The sequence below is a fragment of the Protopterus annectens genome, chromosome 1.part1 (genome assembly GCF_019279795.1).
Source record: "Protopterus annectens isolate FY-2018-M chromosome 1.part1, PAN1.0, whole genome shotgun sequence".
NCBI lineage: Eukaryota > Metazoa > Chordata > Ceratodontiformes > Protopteridae > Protopterus > Protopterus annectens.
Window position 1 is genome coordinate 31,361,046 of NC_056726.1, and position 17,918 is coordinate 31,378,963.

A 17,918-nucleotide genomic window follows, 5' to 3' on the forward strand; every position below is an offset into this window, starting at 1 on the left:
GCTGATAACACTCTTCAGCACAAATGCCTGACAAATAGAACATTGAGTGTGGTCGTGAGAAGTGCTTAGATAAAACAAACACCTATCATGACAATCCTTATGGGGAAGTTCTGAGTATGCAGCAGCAGTATGTCACTTTTATGCCCTATGCTGATGCTGGGAGCATATATCTGACATGCAACACTAATCACAATTAAAAGACTTTGGTATACTGACCAGATGTAGGGCTGTCCTTGTCAGGAGATCATACTGGTTATGAATACTGCAACAGTGATTTGTAAGGACATCAACAGTTTCTCCACAGAAGATTGGAGTTTTAAATATTTTTTTTCAACTTTTACCACAAAAGCAAAAATGAGTAACCCTCCCATTTAAAGTGAACAAAAGCCACATAACAGTCAATAACAACACTAGTTTTAGGTACTATATATATATATATATATATATATATATATATATATATATATTTATTTTACAGAAAAAGTATGTCTGTTGCCATAAACAGTAAATGGGAAGGTTTTTCCCTGAAGGGACCTTATCTGTACAACAATGGAAAAGCCTCAGTTTTAGTGCTCTCATCAGTGACAGGGAAGTTCTGTGGGTCTTGGTGCCCAAAGCTAACTTTTAGTAAGCTCAGCTCATACTGACTAATGCTTTGAGTGCATGGAAGGTGCTCTGAAGCTTTGGAAGCTGGCCTGCTGTTATATCTTTGACAGGACATAACCCATATAGCTTAGGCTATTGCAGCAGTGATCAAATGAAGAGCATGTTTTGTTTAGGGTCCTTGTTGAGTTTTATGGAGGAGCAATATGAGTTTGTTAGATTTTCTGAGCTCTCTATCAAGCATCTCTCTCTCTCTCAGATATATATGTGTGTGTATATATATATATATATATATATATATATATATATATATATATATATATATATATATATATATGTGTGGATTCACTTTATAACATTGAAATATCAAAATACTGAAACTCAAAACACTGAAAACAAAATACTGAAACTTCAAAATCTTGAAAACTCAAAATACTGAAAACACATATTATGCGTAAACTCAGCAGGGGGGCAAGCCCCCCTGCACCCCCCATGTGGGGGGCTGCGCCCCCCACACCCCCTGCTAATTAAATATATCAACTCCAAGATTGCACATAGTGTAGTTAAGTGCAATCTTGGAGTAGATATATATAATTAGCAGGGGGTGTGGGGGGTGCAGGGGGGCTTGCCCCCCTGCATATATTTGGTAGAAATTGCTATGATTTATGTTGTTTAAGCTGAGTTTACGCATAATATGTGTTTTCAGTATTTTGAGTTTCAGTATTTTGAGTATTCAGTATTTTGAGCTTTCAGTATTTTGGTTTTCAGTATTATGAAGTTTTGTCATTTTCAGTATTTTGAAGTTTCAGTGTTATGAAGTGAATCCATATATACATATATATGTGTGTGTGTGTTCACTTCACTTATTTTCATAAGCTAACAAGAGTGGACTACATATCATGCTAAATCTAAATCTGACTATTAAATATTGAAAAGCATTTGTCATGGCAGAAACACAGGCTACTACAAAGAAGCATGTCAGCCAGTCTGGTACCTACATGTCAGTTGTGCCTACTACAAAGAAGCATGTCAGCCAGTCTGGTACCTACATGTCAGTTGTGCCTAGCCTGTCACTGTCATTCTTCCTCACTGGTCTGGTACTTAAATGCAAGATGGGGCCTAGCCTGTCATTGTCATTCTGCCTCACCAGTCTGGTGCCTACATGTAAGTTGGGCCTAGCCTGTCACTGTCTTTCAGCCTCACCAGTCTGGTACCTACATGTAAGTTGGGCCTAACTTGTTACTGTCATTCTGCCTCACCAGTCTGGTACTTGCATGTAAGTTGGGCCTAGCCTGTCACTGTGCTTCTGCCTCACCAATCTGGTACCTACATGTAAGTTGGGGCTAGCCTGTCGATGTCCTTCTGCCTCACTGGTCTGGTACCTACATGTAAGTTGGGGCCTAGCCTGTTGTTGTCATTCTTCCTCAACAGTCTGATACCTACATGTTAGTTGGGGCTATCCTACATGTAAGTTGGGGCTAGCCTCTAGCTATCTTTCTGCCTCACAAGTTACAATTCCAAATTCTTGAACTTGTTGATGAAAAATGCTACATTAAGGGGACCAGGTTAGTCATGACAACTATAGAAATTAGAAATCTTAAGAAAAGGGTATAATAATATTTGACAAATTCAAACACAGTAATAAAATGTTTGAAATTCCATTCTTTTTTGTGTAACCTTTTAATTAACATGATATAGACACAATTATACATTAGCTGAGTTGAACTATTGTGATATTAGTCCAATTAAATAATATTGTTTTACTAGATTTATTACTAAGTGGTAATTATTTAATGAATGTAAGAATTTTTAGCTTTTTTTTTTAAATGTCTGAATATATTAAGTGGACTCGAGTCCTGCAGATGAAACAATTTCTTTCCACTTAATGAATGTTGCTGTTGTTTTGGTTGTGTTTTTCTTTCAGTACATAAAAGCAGTATGACTTAACATATTTCAAAATAATTTCTGTGGTATAAAGTGAGCTGTTGTTGAAAAGCATGCTGTTGCTTCACGAAAGGAATCTGAATGGCAGAAAGCAAGAGAAGATGACAATACAGGAATTTATATCAAAGGCAATCATGTTTTGATTTTATATGGATAATAATGCCATACAAAGAATAACAGACAGTGGCTAAATCATTAAGTGAAGTGGGTAATATGAGATTTAAATGCTTAAATTTAATCTCTGGTAAAATTACAGAAAAATTATAATTGAATGAAAACACATGATAAGCAATCAGGTTTTTCGAGTTATGTTTCCCATTTCCTAAGTGACAATTCACATACCCTGGCTCACAAGATTCATTATTTTTGTGAATAGCAAAAACATATTAATTAGTATTCATTGACTTAATGCAAGTAAGAGAACTAATATGTCACAAGGACTAGATAAAATATAGTGTATCCTGTGGCTTTGGAGAACTGTTTTCCTGTTGTAAACAGACAGTATTTCTTCTTTCTTTTCTTTATTTTTTACTTAAATATGTTATTACATTTTCAGCAGATTACAGATAATTTAAACAAAAAAGGAGAAGAAGAAGAAAAGAAAAAATGGTTTCAACACAATGATAAAACATTATTCTGAGCTGTAAAATTACTCCAACGCATTATGCATTCCTACTAGCAAGTAAGCTGTGTATGTTTTATTTAACCGGAAATACTTTAAAAGTGAATGTTCAACCTGTAAAGATGTAATCACGAGACTTACAAAGAAATAAAGGATGAAGGTGTCACAGCCATACCTTGTCAGAAGTATTGCTACGTCATGGTGGGCAGGGTGGGCATCGCTTTTGGGGTTAATATTTTTCTGCCATTTACAGAAGCTGGCCAAAGTATGGTCTGCATGATGGACGATCTTCAAGGTTTTCTATAATGGAAATTAATTCAAGCAGTAAGGCATTGGTAGATTTTTCACATTAGCTACCAATATTCAAAATACCTATTCAATGTTCTCTACCCAAAATGTTAGATGCCACTCAGCTTTCTCTGCAGTAAGCATTTTGAACAGTTTTGAAGCAGTCAAGCCAAAATCAAAGCTTTGATCTTTTAAACTTACAAACTAGCTTGATACTTATAAAAGTGAAAGGTGCCTTAATAAGAATTTAATGCCAAAAGTTACTAAGTATATTTAGTTGGAAATAAAACTTGTGTTACATTAAATAATTCAATATTTTCTTGGTTACAGTTGTATGTTAACAGCTGTAGCACTTTGGACTCTGAAATCAAAGCAATCAACTTTAATTTCAGTTATAGTACCCAAGCATCTTATGTTTGGGTCATTTCTGATAATGTGCAGCTGTGCCCTGGATGTGTTTTAAAATAAATGTGTGCTCTGCAGTTGACTGCAAACCAGCCACACTGTCAGTCTTTTCATAGGTGTGCCAAGCTTCTTTTAACAGCACTATTGTCCATGCCATTCGCTTTTTGCTCAAAGCAAATTCACTACACTCTGTCAGATAATCAGTATTAGATAGTTTGTTTTTCTGTGATACAGACCCTACTTTGCTGTTATGTATACAACAGTACATCCATGAAGCTACCTCTATGAAAACAACTTATGCAAAGACTTAATCATATTAGTTGTGCAAGATGACATCAAGTTTGTACTCTTTCATAATATGCAACATTTTTCTCTTAAATTCTTGACCTGTTTTATGTCTTACAGTTTTGATACTAACACAAACATCAACAATATTCTGAAACAAATCCATGCACACAGAGTAAGGTTTTCTGAAGAAACACACATGTCAATTTTGTTTTCTAAAAACACTGTAAAATAATTATGAAGTAAGAATGGAGATTTTGCTGATTTTACTTGCTGATCTTAGTATGGAAACCGTGCTTTTTAATTGTTTAGTGTAATGAAAACAGCAAATAAACCTAAATAAACTATTTATGATAAAGATACCATGAAAGCAACAATTAATCAAAAATAAAAAACATATCAGTGGCTGCCAAGATAATACTTTATTATGTAACAGGTGGTAAAACTATGATAAAAAAATAATAATTAAAAAAAAAAACAGAATGACACTGGAACATAGACATAATGCAATACCTTTCAGTTGGGCCAGAAGTGATCCACAATGGTGCCTCGGTGTCTAATGACAGTGTTATACCTAACAAGTGATCCACAATGGTGCCTCAGTGTCTGATGACAGTGTTATTCCTAAGGAGTGATCAACAATGGTGCCCCAGTGTTTAATGACAGTGTTATTACTAAGGAGTGATCCACAATGGTGCCCCAGTGTGTAATGACAGTATTATTCCTAAGGAGTGTGTCATCTATGTAGTACAAAGAGTAATGATTCATTTTAACAGAGTGGACTACACTACACTACACTACATTTTTTTCATATAGTTTGGGACCATTGTCCTTGCACCAGCTGTTTGCATATTCTAGCTTAGTCAGGGGTACCTTCACATCAGTGGGTATTCATATAACTCCCAGTCTACAGTCATCAGCAAACTTTGTTAACCAGACATTTAGGATTTTGCCTTGTAAATCAGAGAAATAGGTGAAACTGGCAACTGTTAAAATCTTTGCCCTCTTTAAGACTCTACCACCTCTGGATTGAATTTTTAGACCCACAGTTGTCGGTGATGGCAGTACGAGGGATAGCACTGAATGTCTTGGCCGGCTCCAAATAAGCCATGTGTACTGTACTACCATCATCAGCTATTTCAGTTGGTCTTTCAAAGATGTTCACAATGTAAAGAAGGCATGACTTGCCTCTGACAAATCTAAATGAATGTGAACCTAGGTCTAAGAGATTAACAATACCTACATTTATGAGATCAAAGACAATATATTCCCAGGCCTTAAAATGATGCTGCTAAGACTAATAATAGTTCTGTAATTACCAGGATTGCTACTTTGACATCCCTTATGAAATGACATCACGATGGTCATTGTCCAGTCTTGGAGGATGCAGCTTGTTACAAGACTCATGTTAAATAGATTCAATAGAAATTCTGATAGTGCATACCTGAAGCCAGTTGTTAAGTTTCTTGGTATATTGTCACTGTCCATAGATATAATGCTCTTTGATTTGGAAAATGCTACAAGGACTTGGAGGGGGGGACAAGGGTTGAGGAATAAGGGGAGAGCTATGATGGTGGGTGAGGTCCTCAATAAATGTTTTGTCTATGACATCAATGATTTCTTTGGGATCATAATGGGTAATTTGCTTAAATCCCAACTCTAATCAATGATTGGTGTTGTCTCTTAACTTCCTAACATAGTTAAAGAAGGATTCAAAATTACTTTGGGTATTAGTAGCAATTTTGAGTTCCTAATCAGCTCTGTGTTTTATGACTCCTGCCATAATTTATTTGCTAGCATATTCAAGTGCCTTCTTGAGCTGTGGAATATGTGACCATGTATAAGAACTTACCACCATCTTCCTATTGTTGTAGAGCTTATTTTATGAGTTTTCTACCAAATGTGCTCTTAAATTTTCCTGATTATTTGTTATAGGTAGGTTCATTTTTCTCCGGACAAATGCATTTTTTTCAAATAAATTCAAAGGTTATTGTGCACAAGACTAACACTTCCATTAAAAAAACATCAGTATTATGAAGCATACATTTTGATACAATCATATGGCAATATTTTGTATCACTTCAACCAACAATATAGTTAACAAAAATGTAACACTGTTTTAGAAAGGATAACACTTTTAACTTTAGTGTAAAGGAAATTTCTTTAGTATCTAATTTAAAAAGGAAGCTGAAAGAGTCAGCAATAAGTCTTCCTAGCTATGGTACCCATTTATATGATTCCTCAAACTGAAGATTTCTGGGGAGCTTCCATTCCAAAGTAATATATAAATGAGATATTGGAGAAAATTAGAATATGCATATTTGAAAGGGTAGACATAGTCTGTGCCTCTGAATTCCAACTCAGCAGAAAACTGTAATACAGCATGGGTGACATACCTCAAACCAGTCATTGTTCAAGTCAGTCAGCTGCACCCATAAATTATTAACCTGAGTACAATATCAAAACTACTTATACAGTATCTACAGTGACCTCACCACTACCCTATAGGTCTGCATGGCATCTTTTTCCATGCAAATGGATGGCAATCTCTAATCACTGTACCAAAATAAAAGACTTGTTTTTTATAGATACATGCTAAGATTTATGATACACCAACAATTTCAAAAAGTAAGGCAGGATTTCCTCATATCGCCACTGTTAACAAATTGTTCCCTAATCGTGTCCCTTGATACCTGGTTATAACAAGGAAAGACACAGCTGTACTCCTTTTAGTATCTGCCCTGCCTTATCACCCTGGATTCTCTGCAAGTATTGTGACCCAAAGGGAAAAAGATGAGGGATAGAACCATATACAAACTGGAGTACATAAACATATATCTCAATTTTAAGTACTTCAACAGTGAGGAGGCAGGCATGCCTCACTTCTCACAAATTTATTGAAATGAAACAAACACCTTCCTTTAGTCAGCTTCTTGTAAAACATCCTCTACTATAAAACATGAAACCCTCTTCATGAAGAAGGATTATACCCATTCTGATCTCGGAGCACTGCTGTACCACAAACAGAGACATATGGAATTCATTGATACAGTTTTTGCAGCACCTTACAAGTAGCTACAATCAAGTACCCAAACTATAAATGTTTAGAGAGATACTTAGAGTGCCAAGCTAAGGCTTATGAGGCATCTGCATACAAGCCTTGGTTTCAATTGAGGCCTAAACAGGAAAGGGCTTAATGTGATATATAAACAACTGAGCCAATGTGAAAACTTTTGGATTTTCCCTCAAGTAAAGGGTTCACAGGCTGCCATGTATTTGGGATTACTTTTGTGATTCCTTTCAATCATTTTCCTGTGCCATTCCATATAAATCAAGTAGAACCTTAAGATACTTTAGTCAACTATCTATTATTCATGCTCACTGGAATGTGCCAGAAGGTTTCCACAAACATCTTAATTGCAGCAGCTTTACTTTAAAGGATAATGCATCTTTCTTTAGCTATGGGCCCAAAACATAACTTTTCTCCCAAATTATCTTTACATTTAAAGCTGTCATATTATTGATATTTGGAGATAAATCTCTAGGTAACACAGCAGATCTTTTGCCCAGTTAAACGGGAGTTGCACTCTCCCATCTTTTAAATTTTGGGAAGCTGGGTTAGTGAAAAAAAATCTGACTTCTCCATATTGAGTCTCATTGTTGATTGGGTAGAAAAGATATTCCAATCAGGTATAAAGTTTATACTGAATTCTCAACATTTTGGATATTTCACGCCCTCAATCCCAATAAAACCAAAGTCTTAATACTGACCCCCAAAAAATCCAGCCCAATCATTAAGTCCGAACTCTCTATTCATTCCCAAAATAATACTATTATTGAAGTCGTTCCTAGTACTAAATTGCTTGGTGTCACCATCGAAGATAACTTAACCTTCGACCTTCATATCTATAGTAACATAACAAAAAAAAACATCAAAAACTAGGGGCTCTCTATAGGCACAACAACTTTCTCAGCCTTTCTGCTAAAAGGGCTCTTGCCTCATCATTTCTGCTTCCAACTCTATTATATGGCTACTCCATCCTCACCACTATTCAGTCCTCTTTGAAAACTAAACTCAACTCATGCTACAACAAAGTTGCCAAATTTGCTTCAAATGCCAAATTCTCCACTCACCATTGTTCTGCTCTACACCAACTAAACTGACTTGAATCCCCCCATCACCTCACATACTTACAACTAACTACTGCCCAAAAACTTATCTACTACCCAGCAGCCTGCCCATCCCTCTCCCATATCCTGACCATGTACCACCCCAATCATCACCTTAGATCAGAAAACAAAATGCTATTAAACATTGACAAACCTAAGCTAGCAGCTGGACAAATGCTGTATTCGTTTATTGTCTACAAGCTATGGAATAGTCTTTCTCCTTCACTCAGGGTCATGTCTAACCCCTTAGCTTTAAAAAAATCCCTTAAAATCCATTTGTCTTCGTCAGATATGCACCTGCTTTCCTACTGACAACCTCAAAACCTGACCCCTGTCATAATACATAGTATCATTACTTCCATAATATTATTTGACTTCAGGACATTATTACTGTTAGTGCAATTACTTCTTTACATGTGTAAGTCCTGCTCTAAACAATTCATTCTATATATTCAACAATCTTCACTCTTGCATGTATTTAGTGAGCATTTGCATGTGTTTGGTGATCATCTAATGTATCTATTGAAATGGTACTACTGTTCAAAACGTAATTGAACTGTATTTAGTGACCATTCTGGATGTAACTATTGAAATATTTAGTACTGTTCAGCATTGACCTATGTATTTTATTATCTTTTACTTTTGTATGCAATTAATGAGGAGTTTTTCTCCCCGGGGCCGCCCCTGAAAATGGGTTCTTCTAGGCCCAGTGGACTTTCATGGTTAACAAATGCAATAAATAAATAATAAATAAATAAATATTTTCCCTGCTGGGTTTTGAGTAAGAACTATGCAGCCATCTGCAAAGAAAACAGCATTTGTTTGTGTACCAAAAATATTTCACATATGTTAAATATTTTATGCCAATATTTTCCCAGATTTATTCCTTTTGGCCCAGGACTTGAAGGATGTTCTTCTAGAAAACTGTGATTTATCATACTCTGCTTGCCAATGTGTATAACAGGTAAGTTTATAATCTTTAAGGGTGGCACTGTCTCTAAACTTACTTTTTATGCATAAGTGATACAGCCTATCCAGCTATGCACCCCTCCGCCATAGAAGTGCATCCCAGCACTTCAAAAACTGTCACTTTGCTCATGTGAATAAGCTCTTTAACTCTAACTTTAAAGTGTTCCCATGGGCATATTAACAGATCCTCTCTGGGATTAAACTTTACACATGCTTAACTTTAAAGTGTTCCCATGGGCATATTAACAGATTGTCTCTAGGATTAAACTTTACACATGCTTAACTTTAAAGTGTTCCCATGGGCATATAAACAGATCGTCTCTGGGATTAAACTTTACACATGCTTAACTTTAAAGTGTTCCCATGGGCATATTAACAGATCGTCTCTGGGATTAAACTTTACACATGCTTAACTTTAAAGTGTTCCTATGGGCATATTAACAGATTGTCTCTAGGATTAAACTTTACACATGCTTAACTTTAAAGTGTTCCCATGGGCATATTAACAGATCGTCTCTAGGATTAAACTTTACACATGCTTAACTTTAAAGTGTTCCCATGGGCATATTAACAGATTGTCTCTAGGATTAAACTTTACACATGCTTAACTTTAAAGTGTTCCCATGGGCATATTAACAGATCGTCTCTGGGATTAAACTTTACACATGCTTAACTTTAAAGTGTTCCCATGGGCATATTAACAGATTGTCTCTAGGATTAAACTTTACACATGCTTAACTTTAAAGTGTTCCCATGGGCATATTAACAGATTGTCTCTAGGATTAAACTTTACACATGCTTAACTTTAAAGTGTTCCCATGGGCATATTAACAGATCGTCTCTGGGATTAAACTTTACACATGCTTAACTTTAAAGTGTTCCTATGGGCATATTAACAGATTGTCTCTAGGATTAAACTTTACACATGCTTAACTTTAAAGTGTTCCCATGGGCATATTAACAGATTGTCTCTAGGATTAAACTTTACACATGCTTAACTTTAAAGTGTTCCCATGGGCATATTAACAGATCGTCTCTGGGATTAAACTTTACACATGCTTAACTTTAAAGTGTTCCTATGGGCATATTAACAGATTGTCTCTAGGATTAAACTTTACACATGCTTAACTTTAAAGTGTTCCTATGGGCATATTAACAGATTTTCTCTAGGATTAAACTTTACACATGCTTAACTTTAAAGTGTTCCCATGGGCATATTAACAGATCGTCTCTGGGATTAAACTTTACACATGCTTACTGTTTGAATTATTTTCTTAAAATCTAGGTCAGTAAGCATCAACTGATTCATTCTCCAAGCAAACCTAGATTCTACTTTTCCTGTGCAATCAACTTTAAATATCACTTCCCTATGATCTGTAAATGGGGCTTGTACTATCTCAGCCTCTTGAATGTCCCTAATGAATGGAAACATCACTAATCAGTAATCCCGTCTGTTGAAGTTATTACTCAATGAGACCATAAATGTGTAGTAATCTGATTCTGGGTAGAATATCCCACAGATGTCCCTCAATCCTGAATTCTTAAGGTATATGTTGAACACTTCCTGAGCTCTAATGCATTTCAAAAAAGAGAGAGAGAGAATGTGTATAATCTCACCCTAAGTTAAGCACAGCACTGAAGTCCCTGGCCACCAAAAGGGAAGAGGAAAGTAGAGTTCTTCCCTCTGTTTCAAGGACTCAGTGAAAAAGAAATAGATTCAATTAGTGACATCATCATTCAAACCATACACATTTCCTATGTTTACATCATCTGCGGAAGTTCTGATAATAGCACCAACTGTCCTCCCTAGAGTGCCATTCTTTTGCTCAACTGCCTTCCATCCTAAAATAGATTTTACAGCTATTGAAGTCCATGCTTTAGATTTTGTATTTAAACTCTACAGGTTTGTCCCTTCTCAGAAGATTGTAAAATGTGACAGTGCTTTTTTTGCAGTCTTACATTTTTTTACACACACAACATTAGCATTTACCACCGTTTTACCAGTCTTTAGCAGATGAATTTAATCCACAACATAACTGTGGTACAGGCAAACAATATATAATGAACCACAGCTGCTCCAGTGGTATAGAGTGATAAAGTCCTGACTATGACCCGGTTGACTTGGGTTGATTTAGTGGCTCCAACTACTGAGGGAGTGGCATTGGAAGGAAGGGCATTATCATCTTGGAGGGGATGTCAGTGAGGGTGTGGCAGGGGAAGGATGGGTGTTACCATCTTGAAGGAGATGTCAGTGAGGCAGTGGCAGGAAAGGATGGGCGTTATCATCTAGCAGGGGATGTTGGTGAGGGAGTGGTAGGGGAAGGATGAGAGTTACCATCTTGGAGGGGATGTCGGTAAGGTAGACTCCTCTGTGATGATCCCTGGTTGAGGCTGGGGACATCATATGTTAGGAGACATAGTCTAAGAAAAGCAGGAGTTGGGCATGGCTGACCTGCTGTGGATGTTATTGCAACATCCCTACTGCATGCCGTTCCCTGGGATGTAATCACAGGCTTCAAGTGGGGGAGGGAGGCAGGGATAACTCATATGAAAACACCCTGACTGATTGAAGGACAGCACAGTTTCCCATGACACCTGTAAGATTTGTGCTGGCCTTGACAAAAAATATATATATAACAGTCAGGGGATGAATTGGAGCAGCTGCTAGAGCCAACGATGGAAGTGGGGCACTGGGTTAGCTGTCTGGATGAGGTAGAAACCCTGCAAAAAAGCCTTATATAATGAATCACAGCAATAAATATTCCAAAGTCATATGCAATTGCCAAGTACAAGTGCATCTATAAAACTATACTGTTAGTAAGCCTACAAAATGACTCATTAAGCCATTTTATTAAGAGAGAGTGTTGGCCTAGCCACGGACGAGCTATCTTTCATCATAATGAGCTGCATTATGCAAATTATGTTAATCCCTTAAAATGAGAAATAACAAGTATCATTATGTTTTCCTACTATTTTTGTGGGTTTGGGTTTGGATTTTGCCTCTGTGTCTTCAACAATTTCTTTTTCATGTTCTTCAAACTATAGTATTTGTGGGAACTAACTGAGACACTTGGTTCTCATCCCTTAATTTAACAGTTTCAACATCAGTATGGCAACTGGTTGTCTTTACATTCATCATCTTCCTGAAGAACAACAGACCTACTCACCATGAGCAATTCTTCAGGGAAAACCTGCTAGGCTGTGTGTTTCCTTGCTAGATCTTCTGGATGATATACGTATCCAAATAGACTTCATCATCATCTACAGCTGTTAACAAAATTTTTTCCATAGGAAGCATAGGCATTTATATTGGGATAAAAACAGCCACCATTTTCTTTGACATTTTGTAACAGGGGTAGCTGGATGCCTTAACCCCATAGGAGACTATATTTTGTTGGACAGAGATCTCAGAGATACAAGCAATTTGTGTTTTGTCACTGTTTCTGGGGCATAATCCTGATACATCCATACAGTATTTTATGTTAACTAAAAACTTTCTTCCCCCTCTCTCAAAAGATACAGTACCCTATTTCTGTCAGCAACGTTTAGGAATTTAAAACTAATGGATTTCAGAGTACTTCAAGTTCACTTATCATTTTTGGTAAGGCTCCTAACACTGACCGGAGGTGCTTTAATATGCTCTGCATTGAAATTTGCTACATGCAAATGTCAAGTCGGCAGACTCTTCTTAAAAAGACACTACAGGAGAAACAAAAGCAATGTCAAGAGAGGTGCAGACCACCCTATGCAAAGCATGAGGGGCTTTTAGCCACCTCGTCCCAAGCAGACACATATTGGATCCCCCCTCAAATAAATTACTGAAGCCAATTATCTTGTCCCTGAATTCTTAATGATAGCACCACACCACCCAAAACCAGTCTTTCTTGCCTCTGTCAAACATTTAGCAAGGCATTCATATCCATCTGCATTTCCCCTTGAATGAAGAGCCTAAGGTCATTAACTCCTACATGGGCTACTATTAGGTCCTAGTTTTATTTATCAGAATAGTGGAATCTATGAACCCTCAAAATGTCCTGGATCCTGGGTCAACAAAAACTGCAGTCACATTGTTCTTGTCTTGTCATATCAGGGTATTGCCAGTGCGCTTTACAACAGAGCTGGTAATTACTAAAACATGTTCTAGAATGGATACCTCCAGTGTAAACCTTAAGGGTTGTAGTGTGCCCCCTTGTGACCCATTAAAGTAGGTGCAATGGTTAGGGACATTTATGTTGTAGATGTAGAGTTGTAGCCTGGTGGCTGAGATTTCTTAGTTCTAATACATTCTCATTCCAGGAGGCCTGGGTAGTGACTTCTTTACCACCCTGTTACTTGTAACAGTAGTTGTAGTGCTTTGTGCTGTGGCGGTGAGCTTGTGTTGCTTACCAAATGTACAATGCTATGGTGGGTCGGCCTCAAGATTCATTAAGTGCTTACACCTTTTACAAACTGAGTCATGTTATATAACCAATTATGTGTTTTTGGTAATAATGAGGCAGTAATTACACTGTCTCAAAACACCAAGTGCTATCAGACTTGGTGCAGGAGTAAGAGCTTACTGTGATTCTTTATTAGCCAAATCGCATAAGAATACACTAATGTTTTAATCAGTTAGAACAGGGACTAGCTCTCCTTATACTAGGAATTGTTATTTGTCTTTGAGTAAATAGCCACAGCACTCAAGCAGTACCCATCTGAGACAAAAATTATGTGGAGTCATAAAGTGGAGCTCTCTAATGACGGATACTAGTTTACTAGCAATCAAAGTTACTGGAGCACAGCTCTCAGCAAGGACATCCAGAAAAGTTAGTGCAATATGATATGCACTTTAAATGGTACTGCAAACAGTAGAGTATTATCAGAGTAATAATCATTATTACTACAGTATGATATAAACAGCAAATTGCACTAGAAATAGTTCAGCATTAGTAGAGTAATAATCAGTATAACACGATTAATACAGTAATAAAGAGTAGAAATGCAATATAATATGCAGAGTATTCGGTACACATTATCTAAAATTTGCATAAACACTGGAGACAGAGTCAAGTCAAGTCAAATTGAAGAAAACTTTATTGGCATTCAGAGCTACACAGCAGTGTAGCTGAACAAAATGACAATGCTTCGTTCACAATGCAGGAAACACTTGCACATATAGACAGAGAAAAATGAATAAAATATCACGGTAGAAATTTAATAAGTAGCAATTTGTAAGTAAAGAAGGTTAGCAGTGACCCACACCCATCCCAGAACAGGAGACAAGGAAGACAAGGAACAATATGAAGATAATATTTTGTCAAAGTAAAATTGAAACAATAGCAGCATATCTATGAGTAGACTGAATTATTGCACAGTTTGTATACTGCATTTTACAGTCCTTCAGTGTGGTAGGTGACCTACCTTAGTATTACACTTGGTTATTGAACATCCATAAAATAAGCCATGTGATAGGCTAGTTATGTGACAGAAGTGGTTGAGTGTTTCAACAAACTCGTGGTTTATTTTTTCCAAGAGTTCAACAGTCTAATGGAGAGCGGAAAGAAACTGTTATTTAGTCTGGTGCTCTTACAATGCGGACTTCTGTATCTTCTGCCTGAGGAGTGGTGAGTGTACAGACCATTGGCAGGATGCGTTTGATCGCTTGAAATCTTTTTGGCCCTGTCAATGCACCGACACTTGTGTAGATCTTCCAGAGGTGTAAGAGAGGTACCGATGATTCTTTCTATCAACCTTACGAGCTTTCCGATCCTGATTATTACAGCTCCCATACCAGACTGTAATGCTGTTGGTCAGGACACTTTCAATGGTGCTGCTATAAAAGGTTTGAAGTTTGGAGCTTTGAAATTTTGCCTTCCTAAGTTTCCTTAGAAAATGCTTTTTTTGACTGCGCTGGATACATGGACTGACAAGGATAAGTTCTCCGTGATATGAACACCCAAGAACTTTGTACTCTTGACCCTTTCCACTATCCACACTTACATCACCAAAGGTTTATGTGGTACTTGAGATCTTCTGAAATCAACAATCAACTCCTTTGTTTTGCTGACATTCAGTGCTAGATTGTTGTTGTCACACTAGACCAATAGTTGATCAATCTCAATCCTGTAGGCCTCCTCCTCTCTATGTTTGACCAGGCCTATAACAGTGATGTCATCCGCAAATTTGATGATCCTATTCGTCTGGGCATGCAGTCATGTGTCAGTGGAGTGAAAAAGAGGCAGCTTAAGACATGCCCCTGTGGTACTCCTGGGTTCAGGATGATACTTCCAGAGCTGTTGTCTCCCACACAAACTTTTTGAGGCCTTTCAGTAAGGAAGCTCAGAATCCAATTGCATAAATGAGAGTCTATGTCCAGCTGAAGTAGCTTTGGTATCAGATTCTGAGAAATGACAGTGCTGAAGGCAAAACTGAAATAGATGAATAGCAGTCTTGCATAGCAGTTTTTGCCTTCTAAGTGTTTCAGTGTTTCATGGAGAGCTAGTGAGATGGCACCCCCTGTACTGTGGTTTGTCCTGTATGCAAATTGCAGTGTGTCCAGTGTCACAGTTAAGATTGAGGCTATATGATCTTTGACTAGCCTCTCCAGGCACTTCATTACCATCGAGGTTAAAACAACTAGTCAGTAGTTATTCAGAGACAAATATTAGTCTCATTCCCAGAGAAAAATAAATAAGGAAAGCAAAGAAACAAAAAATTGGATATACATTGCAGGGTCTATGTCATATAATCAAACTTCCAAAATTTAGAACACCACATGTTTAAATTTGGAAGTTCGAAATATGACAACAATGAAACCTCAGAACAGCGAATTTTTTCCCAGGGAAAAAAATTGCTGTTCTGAAAAACACGCACACAACACAAGCACACCAAAAACCTAATAAACCTACATTACACCTTACATACACAACTATCTATGCACTAACCTTAACCCAAGCCCTAACCCTAAGGTCCGTCACTATTGTACACTTATCTTACCCGCACCCTAACCCTAAAGTCCATCACTATCGCACACTTACCTTACTCATGCCTTGACCCTAATGTTGTCACTTTCGCACACTTACCTTACCCACACTCTAACCCCAGTGTCTGTCACACTCACACACTTACCTTAACCCAATCCGTAACTTTTGCACCACAGTAAAGAAAATGTCGAAGCTGCAGAAACAGTCAACAAAATTCTTTCCCTGGGAAAGAATTCAAATTTTCACAGCTTCGACATTTCTATTTTTCAAAAGTCCCCGTTCAGTCTTCCAATACTCGACATTTAGGATGGTCGATTAAATGACAGGTACCCACATTGCACTGTGATAAGGTAATTATGATGAGTAAACGAAACAGGCAAAAACACTCCAGAAAATATGGAGAACAGCAGTCATGTAAGTGAAGGAATCTACAAAAGTATGTACATAGAGTTATGCACAGAGCAGTTAGTGTGACTCTTCAATGAGCTTTATCTGTAACTGATGTCATCCAAACTTGTGAGGAGGTAGGCTGATGGAGCTGGGTGAGATTCTGCTAGATAATATGTCCAAAATAATGACATTTGCATGAAGCATTATCACGAAGATGTTTTTACTGTGCACAGAATTTGGGGTAAGCAGATATCTCTTTGAGAAAAGAAGGGATAGATTAAGGGCTTAGTAGGGAGAATTAATGACTGTTGCATTGCTGTTTACTTTAACCTGTAGGGTCGTAATGGAGTGGCTTGGATTTCTCAGGTTATAGGAAGAGGCACCCTTATTATTTTGGCTGTCAGAGAAGAAACTGTGTGCCTTTGTTGAAGTTTGAAAATTTGACAGCATAAAAGCAGGTCCTACCTCTGTTGGACCAGGGGCCAATTTGCATTTGTTGGTGTTTTACAGTGGTATTCATGCTTTGTGGAATGTGTGATGAAACTATAAATTTTGTTGGTGATTATCTGAACCATTGTGGTGCACCTTTCTGAAGTGTACTCTATTAGTAGCAGTCTTTATTCTACTTGGGCTAGTAAAAATGCTTTTACCTATCACTATTCTGGGGTATTTGGAAAGAAAGTAGGAGATCTTTTTGGCCCAGAATAGTAAGTAGTAGGTTGAACTTTTTCTTAATGTTTTTCTACGAAACCTGAAGTCAAGGGATTGGTCCATCCAAATTCCTGGGTATTTGAATAATAAATTTATTTAAATATATTATGAGAGAGTGGCAATTTATGACATTAGGAATGTTGTTTTGTGGCATATGTCTCAACCTCCAAGCCTTAAAATTCATAGCAGATGGTCAGAAAGAGGAGCACTTTCTTACTGTTCACAATAGTAGATCTTTATATACTAGACCCTATAAAATTAGTAGTAGTGAAGCTCTGAACAGGCTCGGTTTATGTATTCAATAGTAAGTACACATAAACAGACCTGACATTATGAGGAACTTCATAAATACAGGAGGTGCAAGTCTAAATTTGAGGGCCACAATCATAGTGTTATGCCTAAATCTTAACAGATGAGTTGTATGTTTTGTGGTACTCTGAATAAACCATACATAAGGTGTGAACTTAATGATGATGTATATGACAACACATTAAGGTAATAAAGCATATAGTACCTGAGTTTAATCTGAATCACCTGCTGAAGCTCTGTTAAAAGTAAGGCCTATAGCT

At 37.2% G+C, this 17,918-nt stretch overlaps 1 protein-coding gene across 1 annotated transcript in view; it reads right to left on the reverse strand.

The window, feature by feature from the left end:
- ADAMTS12 (ADAM metallopeptidase with thrombospondin type 1 motif 12) overlaps nt 1–17,918 on the reverse strand; it is a 2,672,119-nt gene that overhangs the window by 1,690,653 nt on the left and 963,548 nt on the right. Inside the window, exon 4 of the mRNA XM_044085381.1 lies at nt 3,345–3,469. Coding sequence (XP_043941316.1) covers nt 3,345–3,469 — 125 coding nt within the window. The remainder of the gene's footprint in view (nt 1–3,344; nt 3,470–17,918) is intronic.